This window comes from Solanum stenotomum, chromosome 6 (genome assembly GCF_019186545.1).
Source record: "Solanum stenotomum isolate F172 chromosome 6, ASM1918654v1, whole genome shotgun sequence".
Classification (NCBI taxonomy): Eukaryota; Viridiplantae; Streptophyta; class Magnoliopsida; order Solanales; family Solanaceae; genus Solanum; species Solanum stenotomum.
Window position 1 is genome coordinate 51400908 of NC_064287.1, and position 20031 is coordinate 51420938.

The 20031-nt window shown below is 33.9% G+C and overlaps 1 protein-coding gene across 1 annotated transcript; it reads right to left on the reverse strand.

Moving 5' to 3' along the window:
- On the reverse strand, positions 1-12774 carry LOC125867494 (uncharacterized). Its single transcript, XM_049548014.1, has 13 exons — positions 12568-12774; positions 9635-11239; positions 8548-8766; positions 7591-7899; positions 6373-6684; positions 4398-4691; positions 2917-3409; positions 2671-2829; positions 2375-2554; positions 1954-2148; positions 1455-1553; positions 791-1375; positions 1-697 (listed from the first exon to the last, which is right to left on the reverse strand). Exons 2-13 carry the CDS (start codon positions 11236-11238, stop codon positions 341-343), a joined length of 4806 nt encoding a protein of 1601 aa, XP_049403971.1. The 5' UTR covers position 11239; positions 12568-12774; the 3' UTR covers positions 1-340.
- Positions 12775-20031: the final 7257 nt, after the last annotated feature.

A 20031-nucleotide genomic window follows, 5' to 3' on the forward strand; every position in this document is an offset into this window, starting at 1 on the left:
AAGGAAACAACCGATAATAATAATATTGAAAAACTAGTCGACGCTCGACTACATATTGGATAATACTTTACCATTAAACACAATAACAACTATAGGATTATTAAGTATCTGTATTTTTTTTTTTTGTAGTAAAGTAATAAATACCAATATTATGTTCTATGTTGCTTAAAAAACATCTGATCACTCTACTAAGAACCAAAATGTTCAAAACTATGATGAACCAACATATTATGTTATGTATATATATATAACGAAAGAATGGCCTCTCCTCTCTTCATCTGTAAGATATAAAACAAACCTGTCGTCTTCACTCCAAGCCAAATCTAACAAGGTAATGACCCTAATATCCAGGGTTTTTTGGAGGCTTCAGATGGGAGAAGAAGCCAATGTTTCCTAGGAAGAACAGAGCAATGACGACTGCGCAAGAAAGAAATAACCAAAGCCACTGCTGCCATTTCCTTTTACCTTTGATGCGAGGCGGGGGAGGAATGGATTTAGTCTTCATTTGTTTTGTATATTGAGACGATTTCTGTTTTCTCCTAGTGATTGTTTGAGGATTCTCAGTAGCCTCGGGATCCTTGACAGTTTCTCTTAGGCTGGTGGAAATCAAAGCAGTTTCACCATCATTAGTTTCGCTCTGTGTTTCACCTACGGAGCCCTTCTTCCTTTCCCTTTTCCGCAGTTTTTTCTCCTTCTCCTGTATTAAACAAGATATGATTTTAAAACTGTGCATGTAAAACCATAATTTATTGAGAGAAACCAATCTGATTTGAAAGAGCTGAAGATTTACCTTCAGTCTCTGTTCTTCTTCCTTCTGGGCTCGCATTTCAGCTCTCTGTTGGGCCTTCTCTGCATTGCGTTTTTTCCTTTCTAACGCCTCCTTAGCCTTTGCAATCTCCTCCAACCGCCGTTGCTCTTTCAACCTCGCTTCCTCCTCACGCTTCCTCAGTTCCTCCTCCTTTCTAGCAGCCTCTAGCTCCTCAGCAGTTTGCAGAGGCTCAGCCTCTTTTGGCTCATCAACTGTACTCTCTCTTTCAATTGGTTTGCGAGCCTCTTTCGTTTTCTCAACCTGTTTCATCCCTTCCTCTGCTGGCAGAACAACATTGTCATCCTTAATTTCATCCTTAAGAACTACTACTTGTTTTACTTGCTGAGAGATCGGACGTTGTGACACACTATTGACTTTATCTACACTAGTTACCATCCTATTAACTCTTTCCACTCGGTAACTGGGAAGAACAGCTGGCTCCTCATCAGGACCAAGTGAACGACCATCCAAGGTCCCAAATCTCCTTACTGTACTCCTTGTATTACACCTGATGTAATCTTTTCTGAACTCATCATTCTTGTTCCAAAGATCCATGTACCTTTCAACCTGACAGAGAGTAAAAATTAAACACAAGCAAGCATGAAATTTCTCTGGAAGACATCGAGGAGTGAAATTGCTGACCAACCTGATTCACACAGAGATGATTAAGAGTCTCCATTTCTCTGTTTCGTGCATGATCACTAGCCAAAGTCGCTTCATCCTTGTATGTCCGGAAATGAATATTCTGCATGTTCAGGCATTATGAGATCCAGTAGAATTTTCTCAGTCAAACATAATTTATGGTTTAAAGCTGAACAGTTAATTAACCAGCCTCCAGAATTACGCAACCATAGAAAATAAAATAAATAAACGACAGGACTAGAGACTTTTACTAACCAACAAAATTACATGTAAAAGAAAGAAAGAAATTCAGAAGTCTGCCAGCTTCAAGCATTTGTAAGAGTAAAGACTAACCCAGTGTACAAATAATTTGGGAAGGAAAAATGTTTGAGACTGAATCGTGAAGTAAAAACTGTAGAAAGAAGTTTTTCTATCAATAGAGGGCAGGAGATCGAGTAAGGAATCTTCAAAAGGAGAACAGATTATAACAGATTAAGGTTCAATACTCTGATGTGATTACAAACCTTCTCATACAGTCCCTTTTTTAAATTCCGCAATTCTTCATATGCTTCTTGGCGAATATCATCTGCAGCTTTAAACTGTGCTTGCAATTCTTTGAGCTTTCGACTCTCATCTTCAAATTTTCGGCTAGCTGCCATCGCAATTGTTTCAGCTTTTGAGACCTTGACTTTGAGGCTATCAAGCTCTTTCTTCAAGGCCTGCACACATTTGGCTCCAGGTTAAGGAAAATTAGAAGGAAAAGAAAATCATAACACAAAGTATCAAAAAGTGACAGCATGTTCCAATAAGTGCTGCTGCCGAGCATTCATAATTACTCTTCAATGAACAATGTTAATGACACCAGTTGATAACAATCAATTATAATTATGATAAGCAGTAGAAGGTAATATTCAGAGGAATATTAAAGCATCATAGTGGGCCCACCCTCAATCGCTCTTCATTTACTTCTCTCTCATCCAGAGACTTCTGCACTTCATCCTGGCTGCCAATGTTAGAGGAAAGCTGTCCACGAAGCTGCTTCAGTTGCTTGATTTCACGAATTAGAAGCTTTTCCTCCTTTAGAGGTACAGTTTCATGTCCAATGATGTGCTCCATATTACAAATCTGCAGGTCATAGATCAGGCAACATAAAAACAAATTCATAAAACGAAACAAAACACTCCAGTTGCTGATTAGAATTTTTTCCGGAAGAGAAGCGAGACATTGTCACAAATCCATACCCTATTATCAATCTCAGTAACGGCAACTGCATTCTTCGCCTTATCAATTATATCTTGAAGTGTCGAGATATCTGCACGCTTTGTCCTGACTTGCTTTCTAGCATCTCTCTCTTGAGCTTTGGCAGCTTCAAATTCAGCACCATGGGTTTGGCAATTGGCCTGCTCATTGAAAAAAGATTTCCTACTAAGGTTTATGAAGAAAGCCACAATAAAGAGATTAAAATATATTGAATCTAGGAGGCATACTCTTTTATTTCTGATTTTTTGTCTAAAGGTATCCCTATGCTGTGTCTTCTCATCAACATTTTGCTCAGCAACTTTGATGCATTCTCGGATTTTTTCATCTTCAAATCTTGGCATCCTGATCAGGAAGTAAAATCCCTTTGCTGCGATCTGATTCATATCCTTTACAGCCGCAACATCCACAGAGGAACATTCAGGCGAAGTGGCCAACACTTCGTTAGTGTTTGAAATTTCAGCATTCCCACTTTGTTCACATATTAGTTTGTCATCATTACTCCTGTCTGAACCACATGTCATTTCTTCAGTGCCTGCGATCTCTATGCTCGTGTTGGCTGACTCTTGATCAATTTCAATTGGGCAAGTCAAGGTCTCATTTTCAAATGTCACAGTATCAAAGCTAGAAACATCTCTACTGCTTGAAGTGTTTCCCGCTTCAGATAACTCTAAATCAGCTAAAGTAGCCTGATCCTGGCTACTTTCATCATTGCAAGACATCCTACAATCAGAGATCACGTGAAATTTTCTAACCTTGATAATCAATTGATAAACAACCCATCAGTTAAGAAGATCACACATATTAAAAGAAACACAAGTAAATAAGCAGATAAAAGTAAAACTTATAACTACTGCAATTAACATTAACAACACTAAAAAGTGAGAAGAAATTAACCTTCATCACTGAAAACTAAAAGGTAACAACAAGGCAGCCAAAAGTACATTGCCAGTCTACCTCAATGTGCTGCTGCAAAATTAAGCACTGAAATCATGACTGACATTGCTGCCACAACCATTTGATAAGTGCTCAGAGCATCAACTATTTCAACCACAAAACTCGGGGAAAAAAAGTTTACAAGCATGAGAAACAGATTTCCTCTCCTGAGAGGAACACTAGTTGAGTAGCTGATGAACATTTTTCACCAAAATCACTAGAACTGCAAAAGTTACGAAAAAAAATGTATATTTCTTTTATTTTTTTAGAAGAGCTGTGAGTTCTATTTTTAATGAAGTAAACTGAAAACTTTTATTCCAGAACAATGCTTGACTCAGAAATTCAATCAATCTAAACTTATACCACACATGGACATAAATTTCTTGTTTAATAAGTAATTAAGATGACATTTTTTCGGGTGGACACGGAAAATGGAAAGGGGGTGAGAAGAAACAGTTTGCTTTTTCGAAATAGTTTCACCAGCCAAACAGGATTAATTAGCTTTCTCAAGGAAATAAATGATTCATCAAACTGTGCAAGTTTTTAGAACAGCAACCATGTCATATTTAGTAATCCAATTAATCTAAACTTCAATTCCCCACCTGGATATAAGTAAGATTTAAGTTTCTTAATTGCCAAACTCATAATAATGGAAGGTACTGTGAAACCAAAAACATTTGGCTTTCGTTCCAGATAGTTTACTCAGCAAAGGGTGATATCTTTGCTTTCTGAGGGAAATCCTCTGCTTAGTGTAAAGATTGTCAGGTGCTTTTACCTTTCGTCAATACTTATGCTCGGTGATTTTTCAGCATCCACACTTTCATGTATGAATTTGTCATCACTGGTTTGGTCCGCAACACTAGATTCACCTTCCTTCTTAATGTCAGTTAACTCTATAGCCATATCGGGCACCATTTTACATTCACGAATGGGGTCATTCAAAGTATTTCCACATACAACATCGCGGCACTCATCTTTAATGCTTGAAGCAGAAAAATTTCCAGCTTTGCACAATTCCACATCAGCTAAAACAGACTGATCGATAGAAAATTCAGCATCACTATGCGCCCTAGAAGACAAGAATAACATACAGCTTACTTAATCGTGTCAATACAGCAAGGCAAATTCTGATACTACAAAATGACAAAATTACATGCAAAAGCAACAAGATAACATGATAAACTAACTAATGATTCTATTCCAGGACATAACAAATCCAACAACTCATTAGCATCAACCACCAAATCATCAAAGGAAAATAGAATAGAATAAGGTCATAAGACTAAAGAAAACTTCCCTATATAGGAACCTAATTATAAATATAAGTAAAACTTCTAGTGAAAATGAAAAGTGACTAATGGGAGCAAATCCCCTCAGATTAAGAAGTGGAAAATTTACAATATTATTGTGAATACTTGGTTTAATATAAGAACACTATATTGTGGGCGCATCAACAAGGACAGTACCTATTTGTCAAAAGATATGATTGCATTAAGAAAGAAGGATTGTAAAAGCTTATAATACAATTAAAGTATATTGAGTTCTCCAAAAGAAAAAGACATTTTTCCACATAAATAGATGAATCAAAAAGCACACACTATAAAATGTTTGAAACTTGAAGGTATATGTATATTTCAGAGAACTTGCATTTGGTTGCGGTGCTATTTGCCAACTTTGGTATTGGTAGAGACGATGAACACTATAAATGCAAATAATTCACAGGACTGTATATGGTAATCATTATAAGCTGATCAATAAAAGAGCATCCTTGAGACAACTAATATTACACCAGTGATCTATTTGTTTTTCACATTTTGAACAAGAGGAAAGTGATCCACCATTCAATATATCAACCATAATTGCCTGTGTAACCACCCATAATTGTTTTTTAAATATAAATGAAGAATAAAAAAGAATTAAGCCATAAACAAATTTCTTCTTCCAACAGGAGCATTTATGAAATAATGTATGAATGATACTTGGCTTGATTAACTAGAAAACAAAGGTTTATATCTAAATCATGAAGATTCCAGCTAACATATACGTCACGCCACCTCATTAATATTCAAAACTACTGCAGGGACACTCGAGTGAGTGGGATATGTTTGAAAATAATCAATTTTATCTTTTTTATCAAATATATTTGCTAAATAATTTCGAAAACCAATATTTCTTTATTAAAAATAGAAGACATAGGAGATACCCATACAGGTTTCATAACTGTATGAATTACTTGTATAACTGATAGGGAACTTAATGGAGCCCTTTTACAAATAATAGCTCTTGGATTTATAGTGGCCACACTTTTTTCTTAGAGGTAACAACTAACAACTAATGATAGAATCCACCTTATTTATCTTGACGAGATGGCGTAATAGTTAGTCCAATGGCAAAAGTATCACAATATTCAATAGCTTTTTGGGATTTGGAAAGTGGAGTATGGTAGAAAGACCAATTTAGACCGTGTAATTAAAATTAAAAGTGGAACTTGAGAGTAATTGAAAATTAAAATATACAGGAGAGACCAAGAGATCAACTTAGTTATCCACAAAGATTGAGGTTATTAAAAGTTAAGGCACACAAGAAACAGACATTCCATTTTGAAATTTTCTTATTCAAATCAGAGGAACAGATAAGACAGCAAAAAGAGGAATAACAATATAGATTACACTAGGATAGCCTCTTCTATCTGCACAGATTTATATCCTTAATTGCTTGAATAATATAGGTTTAGATAGTTCGAAACGTACCCCACATTATCTGAATTTTTGTGTGATTTTTCAGGATCCTCACATTTTTTGTCAAGTATTCCCTTGTTTATACTGTTATCACCACCATTTAATTCACCTTCCAAAATTTCAACTCCACTACCCTCACTGATCAAGTTAGGTCCCAGCAGTTGGGGGTCATCAGTAGAGCTATTCAAATCTGCATTTTCAGCCCCAACGGTGTCGTTGCTAGACACGTCTTCAGTATTTGAAGCACAATAATTACCCACTTCAGAAATTTTTGAATCAACGGAAGTAGATAGGCCTTGGGAAAACTCAGCATTACAAGACATCCTACATCACAGGAGCAAATAGTCAAAGACTTAAGTTTTTTTACTCCAAACAGCTATTTGAAAATGAAGACAATTTTAAACGAGCAAGAGTGGATTCTTTTTCAAAGAGCATTAACTAGAACACAATACATTTATCTGCCAATTACACCGGGAATATGTTGAGAATTCAGAGATTGAATTGCAATCCAAAATTTTGTTTCTTTTCTTGCTCAACTAGGATTGAGGGAAATTTAGAATACCTCAGAGCCTTGGACTATAGTCTATGTGAATTATTCATCACGGATGAGGGATGGCCTCAAGCTTTAATGGTGTGACAATGTGGTAGTATATGCATTTATCGCATTAACCTATCTACATATACACACAGGAACAATGCACACTCACCCTTGATTGTATTCTTCCTTGCAGAAACCATCAAATTCATCAACCCTCACGAGACATCGAACTTTAATGGTGTGACAATGTAGTAGTCTATGCACTTCTCTTTTTTGGTTTTGGGCTGTCATTCTTTTTAACTTGCCTTTTTCTACTTCGTTCATGTCTAATTTGACATGTAACAGCCATCATTGAATATACTCATTCACCAATCTGAACCTAATTACTAATTTGCACATCAATCATATATACATACCATATTTATACGTGCATTAAAGACTTTAAGTTGCATGACTACAGATAAACAACAGATTCAATTTGTTAGTTAATACTTCTCTAATTGCATGAGACGGACTGTTCTGAGCAGAAAAAGGAGGAAAGAATTTACTTACTAGCTTATATACATCAAGTCACCATCGAACCAGAAAGATTGATTCTATAAAGATGTGTCTTTATTTGGTGAGTTTCTATCCTCAACCATATAGTACAATTGAAGTATACAAAGTTAGTTTTTTAAAATCCATATACTCACCCTTCAGCAGCTGGACTACTGCAGTTGAAACTTTTGTCATCCTCAAAGTCTTCACACATCAAATTGTCATTGCTACTTCTGTCCACATCATTAGATTCACTTCCTACTGCTTTACCAATGATCTCTTGAACCATATCAGCTTGACTTTGACCATGAGAAATACAGCTATCAGTAGCTTCATTTCCCAATGCAATAGCATCATTGCTAGACATATCTCTGCTGAACGAAGTAAAAGAATTCTCTACTTCAGATAACCTTGCATCAGCCAAAACAGAGGGGCCATGTGAAAGTTCAGCATCACTGGACATCCTACAGTCATAATACAAACGGATCTTCAGTTAGCTATCCAGAAATCTACCAATTAGGTGAAGCATAGATGATCACAAGATGTAAAAGCAGCAAGATAACATATTCCTAACTTCATAACCATTTGATTAGGGCAACCAAAATTAATCAACAGTAGCAGGACCCAACTCTTGGAAGGAGTGCTAGAGTGTAGATAGTGACAAGGAACCAGACTAAAGACACAGTTTGCCTGCTCCAAGATTTGAACACTGGTTTCCAATGAGCTATTCTAGGTTCATGGTAACATCCTTGGGTGCGTGTCGAAATTCTAGAAGAACTTTGCTTTAGCGAGGAGAAAAAAAATTGTCTTCAGGGAAGAGCACTGACTGGAATACTCAATTTAATTTTTTTTGAAACTGAAATACTCAATTTAAATTGAGTTTTTTCAATAACTGCTAACCCATAAAAGCTATATCTACTTGACTCAGTCTAGATCTCACTTTAAGTTAACTTGGATTTCAATCTTTATGTCTAATAACAAGCGGAGATCGTACACATTAAATACAAAGGGAATTAATTTCCTTCCATCCAAAATATGGTTGAGATATTTTCAGGTTAATTGTCTCATCCTTAACAAAGGGCAGAGTGGAACTTCAGAAGTTAGGAACTCACCCTTCACTAGCTAGACTATCAGAATGCAATCTTCTGGAATCCTCATCTCTTTGGCACACCGCTTTGTCATCTATATCTTTGTCACCATCAAATTTACTTCCAACTTCTTCATTGCATTTAGTGTAGAAGACTGTGTTGCACACATTTTGAACATCATCATCCAAGCTATTAACGCTCTCCTTTCCAAATGTGACATCATCAATGCTGCAAAGGATTTCACTGCTTGAAGCAGAATTTAGGTTAGAAAATAGAAGAGACATGGGAAAATTCAGCATCACTATGTTTTCCTAGTAAATAGAGTCACTTCTACAGCAGTCGGACAAATTGACGTGAAGCCCTTCAAGTTGGTTAATCAGTTTAATATCTTAACTCAATTTGGAAAAGATAAAAAATCAATGCATTCAGAATATCAAGTTGCTGAACAAACATCAAGTCTATTTCAAGTGATACTGATCCATATACATTTCTTTAATGAAACCAATGCCGCCACTAAATGCAAGATAAGATATAAGTCACATACATCCAATAGCATATGATCGTTAATGAAGAAACATAAATGGGAATGTTGCATATTCATTCTGCCTCCCTGCACACATACGTCTCTTAATAGAAAATGTGATTGAGGATAGAACCATAATTATCTGTCTGCAGACTACGAAACCTCTCACTAAGAAATCAGAAATGAATCAGACCAATATTGTGTTCAAGATAGAGAAGAGAGAATATATGAGTTCTTCATAATAAAACATGAGGACGTAGGTTACAGTTGCATATCTACTAGAATCATGGCAGAGCAAAAAAAAAGGTAAAGGTACTGATTTGAACAATGTTCTTTTTAATTGGACCACAGATCTCTCTTTAGCAGCAAAAGGAACAGATGTTTTCCTGCTCATATAAATCTGCTCACAACTATACTTATCAACTACTTTAAGTCTAATTAAATCACCTACAAAAAAAATTAAGTCTAAGGAAATATTTTTGGTCCTTTTGTGTGGGGGAGGGGGCAGATCTGGAGACTGCTTTCACTAAGTCATACCAAAAGAAGGATAAAGGAGAAATAATAGCATTTAGATTGTTAGGAACACACCCTTTATGAACTGGGGTGCTATCATTCGCCACTTCACCATCCTTTCTATCTTCAGATGTTGAGTTGCCATTAGTCCTTTTGTTTGCGACATCAGATTCACTTTCTATATCTTCAATTTCTTTGATTTCACTTACGATATGGGAAATCTTTTGACCTTGGCTGTCTGCTTTTTCAATGTTTGTGCTCTCTTGGTGTACTAATTCATCATTACTTATTTCCTCTGCACCATTAGACTCAACATCTATTCCAGTGATCTCAGACATAATGTTAATTTTCTCTACACCAATAGACTGACCTTCTAATCCACTGATCTCAGTAACAATGTTGGTAGCCATTGAATTGTTGCCACTAGCCTTTTCAGCATCTGCTCTCTCATCAATTTTACTTGAACCATTAGATTCAGACCTAATTTCTCCAATCTCTGTAAGAATGCTAGGTGCCCTTTGGCCATTGATCTCTACCTTCTCAGCATCCACACTTCCTTCACATACTAATTTGACATCACAGTTAGAATCACCTCCTATTTCACTGATGCCTTTGATTTTTGTGATCATGTTGGGTGCCGATTGACTGTTACTGTCTTCATTTCCAGCATTCTCACGTTGGTCAGATAGTGACTTGTCTTCATTGCTGTCTGCTTTTTCAGCTCCTGCACTTTCTTCACTTAATTTTTTGTCATCATTGCTTCTGTGAGGGCCACTAGATTCACCTCTCATTTCTTCCATGCCTACTGTCTCAGTAACAGGGTTGATAGCCATTGAATTGTTGATATCCCCCTTTTCATCATCCACACTCTTATCATTTTCACTTGAACCATTAGATTCACCGCTAATTTCTTCAACGGCTTTAATTTCTGTCACAGTGATAGGTTTCCTCTGGCCATCGCTCTCTACCTTTTCAGTATCTGCACTTTCTTCAGTTAATCTTCTGTCATCATTACTTCTGTGAGGACCAGTAGATTCACCTCTCATTCCTTCCATGCCTACCATTGTCTCAGTAACAGGGTCGATATCCATTGAATTGTTGATATCCCCTTTTTCAGCATCCGCACTCTTATCATTTTTCCATGAACCATTAGATTCACCCATAATTTCTTCAACAGCTTTAATCTCTGTGCTAAATACCTTTTGGCCATTGCTCTCTACCTTATCAGCATCTGCACTTTCTTCACATATCAAATTAACACCACCATTAAAATCGCCTCCGCTTTCATTCACCCCTTTGATTTCAGCGACCATGTTCAGTGCCCCTTGACCACTGTCAGTGTCTGCATTTTCAGTCTTCACACTTTGGTCACATTGTAACTTGTCTCCACTGCTGCGTGCATTTGCAGCTTCTGCACTTACGTTTCTTAATTTTTCGTCATCATTTCCTTTGTCTGAACCACCGGATTCGCCACTCATTTCTTCAATGCCTGTTATCTCTGAGGCTGGATTATGTTCCATTTGACCCTTATCAGCAGGGCAGGTCAAAATTTCTTTTGTAGACACAAGAGTGCCACTGCTAGATGCAATTTCACATGCAATAGCTGAATTCGCCACTTCGGGCAATTTTTCATCAGTCAAGATGGATGGGCCATTGGAAAACTCCGCATCAACAGACATCCTACAACCACAACAATTCTGTTAGGCTTAAATCCTTTTTATCCCCCAGAATAAACTATCCCAGATGTAAACCATCGACAAAGTTAAAGATGCAGAAGAGAAAATGAAAGATTATAAATAAAAATAAGTGAGAGAGACTGAATGAGCTAAATAACCAGTGCATTCCCAGGTACTAGAAATGCTCAGATTCATTGACAAAGGTTTCCTTAGGCTTTTTGGGCTGTCTAAATTGATTCACCCAAATGAAAAATTAAAATTGTATCCTACTAGTTACAATTTCATGATCGAATTCGTAGTGAAATGGACGTTCCTGCAGCGCCAACAACACATGATTTACAAAAAATTAACTCTTTTTCACGCCTAAAACAAATGAAATATTAAAATTAAATGCAAAATTAACCTCTTGCTTCAACTTCATAAATCACAGATCATAAGTAAACTGATCTGACATCACAAACAACAACAACAACAAAAAGAACTAGATAAACAATAAAAACACATCTCCTAAACATTCTACTCAGACCATCTCTTGGAGCCTTTTTTTACTGCTAAATTGGCATGTAAATTATATAACTCTTACATGTCGAAGTCGAACTTCAACCAATGCAATTAACTTAAAATCATATCTTTCAATTTCATGATCAAATTCACAATGGAGTAGCCTTTTCTGCGGCACCAGCAACACATGACTTACCAAAAATTCACTCTTTTTCACACCTATAGCAAATGAAATACTAAAACTAACTCCAATTAAACTCTCGCGTCAACTTCACAAAGCATAGATCATACATAAATAGATCTGAGATCACACACTACAACAAAAAAAGAACTACATTTACTAAATCATTCTACTCAAACCATCTCCTAGAACTTCCATTTCCTGCTAAATTGACATCTAGAAATTATATAACTCTTACAAGTCGAAATCGAACTTCGAACCAATGCTATTAACTTAAAATCACATCCTCCAATTCCATGATCGAATTCAGAGTGATTTAGGCTTTTCTACCACGCCAGCAACACATGATTTACCCAAAAATCACTCGTTTTCACGCTTAAAACAAATGAAATGCTAAAATTAAATCCAATTCACCTCTCGCATCAACTTCAACAAACACAGATCATAACTGAACACACACACACACGGATCACCAATCTCCACCAGTTCAAACACAAAAAAAATACACCGACAACTAAGTAAAACAATGCATGTACCAAATTCAACATCAAAAAACGCGATTTCTGATACATTCACATTCACTTAAACTGAATTAACCTCAGATCGATGTAACGGATCAAAATCTCAATGAAATCACAAAAAAAAATCACCTTGAGAGAAATGAAAGCGTCAAGTGGCAATGTTGTCCGGCAGCGACTGTTCTCCGCCGTGTTCCGCCGTATGCGCTTGATCCGATCTGTAACTCACGGTGCGTTGTTGTTGTTGTGATGCATGAATTTGTAGAAGGAAAGAGAATTTGGGAATAATGAATTGTATGTATTCAGTCCCGTTGAGGTTTAACCGTAAAAATAAGTCCAAGTTACAAATCTCCTAAAATGAGAAATTCTGGATCTAAATAGGAACATAGATGCAAGGGCATTTTGGACCTTTTGTATGATATATGTACAATTGATCTAGGTGGGTAGATGTAAGGGTGTTTTTGACTTTTCGGGTACTAAATATTTGTAATTTATCATTTAATCTACGATCATTAAGGGGTTGTTTGGCAGAGTGTAGAAGAGTCTAGATCTAAATAGGAACATACGTGTAGGGGTATTTTTGGCTTTTTCTTATAATGTATGTACAATTGATCTAGGTGGGATAGATGTGAGAGTGTTTTCGATTTTTTGAGTACTAAATTATGTAATAGATCAAATTTGATCTACGACTATTAGGAGGTTGTTTGTCGCGTTTATAAGAACAGTAATAAATAAAGTGTATTAGTACGTTGGAACAAGTAATCCTGAAATTAGTTATGTCGAAACAATGTCTTAACCACTATTTGATTTGATGTATTAAGGGTGATTATGTTTTTACTCATGTTTATCCATGTATTAATACTATCCGTATTGAATCTGATTATATTTAGATTTGTAACTGGATTTTTTCATAATGGAGTTAAAATGTTCTCTATTAAAGATGACTCAATACTCAAGACTCGAATTCAATTCATATGATTAAGAATGAAATGGTATTTACTATTCAATCAAAATCTCTATTTGTCGAATTTAAACTATATGCACTTATTGAATAGTCAAAAAGATTTCTCATGTTATTTTAATAATATCAAGTTAGTTAACTATTTTTATCATGCTACCAAGTAGAAGTTTGTTTATTACTCTCTTCGATCTTTGTTTCAATTTACGTGATACTTTTTAATTATTTTTTTACGATTTAAACTATTAAATTTTATCAAGCATTTTATAATGTATTTCTTCGTTATAACAACATGATAAAAATTGCAATGGATCGGATAATACTTTTGTATAATTTTAAATATTTAAATTTTTTTAAGATACTAAATTGATCTAATTTGATTTAACTTAAAAAAGTTATTCAAATTAACTCTCGAAAAAAGTAAAAAAATACCACATAAATTAAAACGAAAAAATACATAGTGCACCACTTGAACTCTTTTTCTCCTTTTTTAAGTTTTTTTTTTTTAAAAAAGATTTGGTCTAGGAAAAGGTAAGAAAATATCATCAAATCTTCTACCTTCTAGAAGATAAATTGCTAATTTTAGTTGAAAAGACAAAAATACTCTTCATCCACCTTTGTATATCAATTATGAATTTTTGTTACAAAGTCAAAAATATTCAAAGATTTACCAAATCTAGAGCATTAATAACCAATGACCAATATAATTTTCTAGTAAATTTGTATAAAAGCATAATTAAAAGCAAGTGTAATAAATTCAAAATCCAATTTCAATTACCGAAATGTCAATAATACCCCTATTTTAATTAACTGAAGTGATGCACTTGAATCTTTATGTTGGTGGCACTTTACGTGAGGTAACTTTAGCTTATTGTTGGCATGATTTTAGATAGAAAGTTACGATAACACGAACTAATATGATTAATTAGATAGTTAAGAGTTGTCTCACTTTTTTCTAACATACTAATAGTCGTAGTATTACTTAGGGAGTTCTTGTTATTTTGTTTCTGTTACTATCTAATACTTTTTGCACTATTATTATCGTATAATTTTATTGTAATTGTTCCTTTTTAGTATGTCATGCGTTCTTTAGCATTTTGTCTTGTTTTCTTTATTTTGGTGTTATATCATTTTCTAAACTGCTTTATAGTACTTTACTTGAGCCGAGAATCCATTGAAAATAATTTTTCTATCTCTCAGGATAGGAATTAGGTTTGCATATACACTACTCTCCCCAAACCTTATACCCCAATTGTAAAATTATACAAAATATATTATTATTATACTATACTTAATTATCCATATGTCGTGTTAAATTTAAATTGATACTCGTTAATTAAAGAGAACATAGTTCTAAAATAGTCCTAATGTAATATCTTTCTTACCTAAAAAAAATAAAAAATACATATTTTTATTATTAAAGATTAAATATTCTAAAACATATATTATAACATAACTAGAATCAAAATTCAATAATTTCTTTTTTCCTTTTTCCACTTATGGAAAACTTGCTGGGATAAACTTTAAAAGAAAATGTTATAATTTAGGAGTAAAAAAATGTATTTATTTTGATATCAGATTAATTAACATCAATCATCAAACAAATTAGTATCAATATTATTATTATTATTATTGGAAAACATTAAAGGGGGGAAAAGATCATATATGATTTGATTTTCCTTTTAAAGAAGAAGTGGGAAGCTCTCACTAGCTTCAAATTACTTATTTATAGCATTTTTAAATTTGAAATAGGAGAAAATAATTTCAATATTGCTAGGGTCAGATCTAGAAACATGTTTACGTAAAATTAGTAACTTTTATTTATATTTTTTGTGATATATATTTATAAATATATTTAGTTGAAAATTTAATTATTATTAAAATTATACTTTTGAACATAAAAATTTATAACCCGCAAATTTTAAATTTGTTTTTATATACTAGTATTTTAATGTTAGTAAATATCAATCGATAAAAAATGATATATGTGGATCCACAATATTTACTTTCTATATGCATAGAGTACAAAAAAAGGTGAAAAATCCAAACAATCATCTATATTATATAATATAACTTATATTTTATCTCCCCTCACTTATACTTTATATTATATTTTTATTTTTATTAAATATTATATATAAGAAATTTCTTCTAACTAAGAATACTGTCATAATCAACTAATAATTTGATTTGAAATATGATGGGAATACATCTTTCTAAGAAAGCAAAAAAGGAATCAATTGAAACATCAAACTTCAAATCATCATGCAAGATATGTTAAACGTTAATCATACTTTTAAATCTTTTTTGAATATATAATACTGTAATATTTATATTAATTTATTTTTGGAAAGAATGATTAAATTATCAACAAATTATGTGATTGAATATATCATTATATTCTAGGCGTGATAATTTTTCACGAATAATTAATGGATCATATTATTGAATATTATACAACATGTCAAAAGTTTAACCTTTTAAAAATTAAATTTGTCCAAATTTGAACATCTTGGGCTACAAATAAACATACTAATTAGTCAATTCAAATGATATTAGCTGATTTCAAAAGACTGATGGATTCGAATTACATGAATATCCTTAGTTGAAATTGATGGATTCGAATTACATGAATATCCTTAGTTGAAATTGAAGAATACTTAGCAAAAACTAAGATAAATTCCTTTTTAATAATTTCATTTAGTCTTGAGGAAAGGAATGGAAAATTTGTGTTTTAGTTTGAATTTAATACAGTAACAATAATATATTCAATATAATCTTTAAAGTTGTCAAAAAGGGTCGGCAAGCCTCGCGCGCCAAGGAATTTGAAGGGCTAGGGTGGACCGCCCCTTCATTTGGAAGGCCTGAAAATGCTCAACCTAACCCAACCATAGAAGGTCTGAGGGCTGGGACGGGCTAGCCCTCTTCTTCTTTTTTTTATCATTTTTTTCTTTTCAAACTTAAAATTTTATAACATCAAGAAAATGAGAATATTTTCAAATCAACTATGGCGAGCAATGGTGTTGTTTCAATAACAGTAACAAAAAATCTGGTGTAATTAGCATATATCTAAGATACTAGATATACGAGATACATGTATTTATTATGATGCATCTCAAATACGCGAGCAAGATAAAAGAGTGGCAAGCGAGATGGAGGAAAGCGAGGGCGCGAGATTTGTTTTTGTATTCTAGATACATGTGAATCCACTTTGTTAGAGTGTATCTAGAACAAATTAACCTAATTTTGAGTACAAAAATATTGTAAGATTCATAATATTACAACATAATGTGCATTTAAGTAATTAGCTCATATAATAGAGAGATAATTGTAAGTTACCCTTAAATAAATAGTTTTGGTCCATGAGCTGACTCCGGTCCAGCTCTGATCAAACTTCAAGGGCCAATGACTTATATGAGTTGGGCTTATAAGCACTAGTTTTAAATGGGCTTAAAAAATCCTATCACAATCCTACCCCAATAATAGGTTGGGTCGGCCCCATGGGCTAAGCCCATTTTGACGGCTCTATATTAATCTTATAAATGAAATCTACAGAAGATAGTACGTATAGATCTTAACCCTACTTTAATGAGGTAGAGACGTGATTTACAATGGGAAAAAGGATAAATATACCCCCGAACTATCGTAAATGGTATGCAGATACCCTTCGTCATACTTTTGGGACATTGGTGCCCCTGTCATCCAAAAACTAGAGCATATATACCCTTTATACTAACGGACATACACGTGTTATAATCTTATCCATCGACCCGACATTTATTAAATATCGGATCGACAGATAAAATTGCGCCACGTGTCCCTATTTAGTCTTCCGTTAGAGTGAAGGGCATCTATGCTTTAGTTTTTGGACGACAAGGACACAATGTCCCAAAAGTATGACGGAGGGTATCTGCATACTATTTACGATAGTTCGGAGATATAATTGTTCTTTTTCCCGATTTACAATAGACTAGCAGCTTAAAATAAATGTAGTATTTGAAGGAGAATTACATAAATAATACAATAACAAATTAAAAACCTATAAAGTAAACGAAATAACAAGAAGTAATGCACAACAAAGAAATAAGAGATGATGTAATCACTGTATAGCACCGACCCTAACCTCTCCCACATAAAGTGCNTGGCAAGCGAGATGGAGGAAAGCGAGGGCGCGAGATTTGTTTTTGTATTCTAGATACATGTGAATCCACTTTGTTAGAGTGTATCTAGAACAAATTAACCTAATTTTGAGTACCAAAATCTTGTAAGATTCATAATATTACAACATAATGTGCAGTTAAGTAATTAGCTCATATAATAAAGAGATAATTGTAAGTTACCCTTAAATAAATAGTTTTGGCCCATGAGCTGACTCCGGTCCAGCTTTGATCAAGCTTCAAGGGTCAATGACTTATATGAGTTGGGCTTATAAGCACTAGTTTTAAGTGGGCTTAAAAAATCCTATCACAATCCTACCCCAATCCTACCCCAATAACAGGTTGGGTCGGCCCCATGGGCTAAGCCCATTTTGATGGCTCTATATTAATCTCATAAATGAAATCTACATCAATAAATTTTTGAAACGCAGTAAAAGTAATACCTGTACTATTAGGTAAAACAAACGAAGCTTGAGGAGGGTAGATGGAATTAATAATTTTACTTAATTCATCTTTGTAAGATCTTTCAAGAATGTTAATGAATAAAGGTAAATAAGTGGTTATAAACCATGGCACAAAGAACATAATATGATTATGTAGAGCACAAGTTTCATAAAATTCTTGAGAAATATTGTTTAAATCTTCTTCACATATAGATCTTAACCTTAATTTAATGAGGTAGATACGTGATTTACAATGGGAAAAAGGATAAATATACCCCCGAACTATCGTAAATGGTATGCAGATACCCTCCGTCATACTTTTGGGACATTGGTGCCCCTGCCGTCCAAAAACTAAAGCATATATACCCTTTATACTAACATATATAATCTTATCCATCGACTCGACATTTATTAAATATCGGATCGACAGATAAAATTGCGCCACGTGTCCCTATTTAGTCTTCCGTTAGAGTGAAGAGCATCTATGCTTTAGTTTTTGGACGACAATGACACCAATGTCCCAAAAGTATGACGGAGGGTATCTGCATACTATTTACGATAGTTCAGAGATATATTTATCCTTTTTCCCGATTTACAATAGACTAGCAGCTCAAAATAAATGTAGTATTTGAAGGAGAATTACATAAATAATACAATAACAAATTAAAAACCTATAAAGTAAACGAAATATCAAGAAGTAATGCACAACAAAGAAATAAGAGATGATGTAATCACTGTATAGCACCGACCCTAACCTCTCCCACATAAAGTGCAACCACCTTCAACTACTTATTAGTCCTATGTCACGTCCCGCCACATCACAGTGAAATTTTGTATTCGAATAGGGGCGGAAGGGTCTAGAGTTGTGGAGAGGTTTCCGGAAGACTCTAGAACCCTTTAGATTATTCAAGAAGGTTAGAGAATTCCTTATAATTCTCTAGAATAATTTAGAAGGCAATGGAAGGTCCTAGATAGTTTCCAAGAAAGCCTTAGAATTTTCTAAAATGTGTAGAGAATTCTAGAAGAGGGATTAGATATTTTCTTGGAAAACTTTAGAATTTCCTAGAATTAGTAAAAGATTTTAGGGAGGAACCATAGTGTAAATAGTTTAAAGACTTGTAAAGTAAATATTAATTACATTTTAGTCCCTAAGAGATAGTATAAATAGAGGTGCCCCTCATTTGCAAGGAACCATCCAAGCAAGCAACCAAGAAAGAAAGTGTAAAGGATTCTTCCAAGCAATATAAACCTTCTTCCAAAATTCTTTAAGTCTTCCTTTTCATTCTATCTTAGTTTCAAAGGGCTTACTTGAGCTTACAAGATCGTGAAAGATTCGTGAGTAAGTTATCAAGTGTCGTACGGAGCTTTAGTAAGACTCTAAGTCCGCGACACCTATCTCTATTAGACATTGGATTAATTGGGTCAACTTTCTAAACATGGTCAACTTTTCAAATCTTTTTTCAATTGATGGATCACTCTCATATTTCAATAATATGGACCTTCAACAATCCATTGTAGCAAAACAAATTCATATTCCAAAGTAAAATGAAATTATATTGTATCCTATCTAACCATCTTACTCAAAATTCAACTCTAATCATATCAACAAGTCATAAGCAATTATAACAATTGATAAAAATTTCATACGAATAAATCACAAGTCACAAACTTTAACCCAAATAAATTTTACCATTGACTCAAAACTTATTCGTTAATATATTACTCATCCAAATTTAATTCAACCCGTCAATTTAACTATTCGATCTACCAAAAAAATAAATTATTAGCCCACCACACATCACAAAAATAAATTATTAGCCCACCACACATCACGCTGGTTCATGGGGTATGGGACATGGAGGAAAATGTAAAGTTCTTTAATCAGCAGTCTTAATAGACTTTTATAAGATTTTAATTTAATAATAATAATTTTAAAAAACAATATTAATAATAAAAAAAAAAACTATGAATTTTCAGTTGTACAAAAAAAAACAAAAAACCAAAAAAAGAGAAAAAAAAAATAGAATCCCAAAAAGAA

Coding starts and splice junctions, on each gene's coding strand:
- LOC125867494 (XM_049548014.1), bottom strand. CDS start 11,238: ATGTCTGTTGATGCGGAGTTTTCCAATGGCCCATCCATCTTGACTGAT. Junction 8,767..9,634: donor AGCACCCCAGTTCATAAAGG/GTGTGTTCCTAA, acceptor TGCTTCAAGCAG/TGAAATCCTTTGCAGCATTG. Junction 6,685..7,590: donor AGTAGTCCAGCTGCTGAAGG/GTGAGTATATGG, acceptor CCTGTGATGTAG/GATGTCTTGTAATGCTGAGT.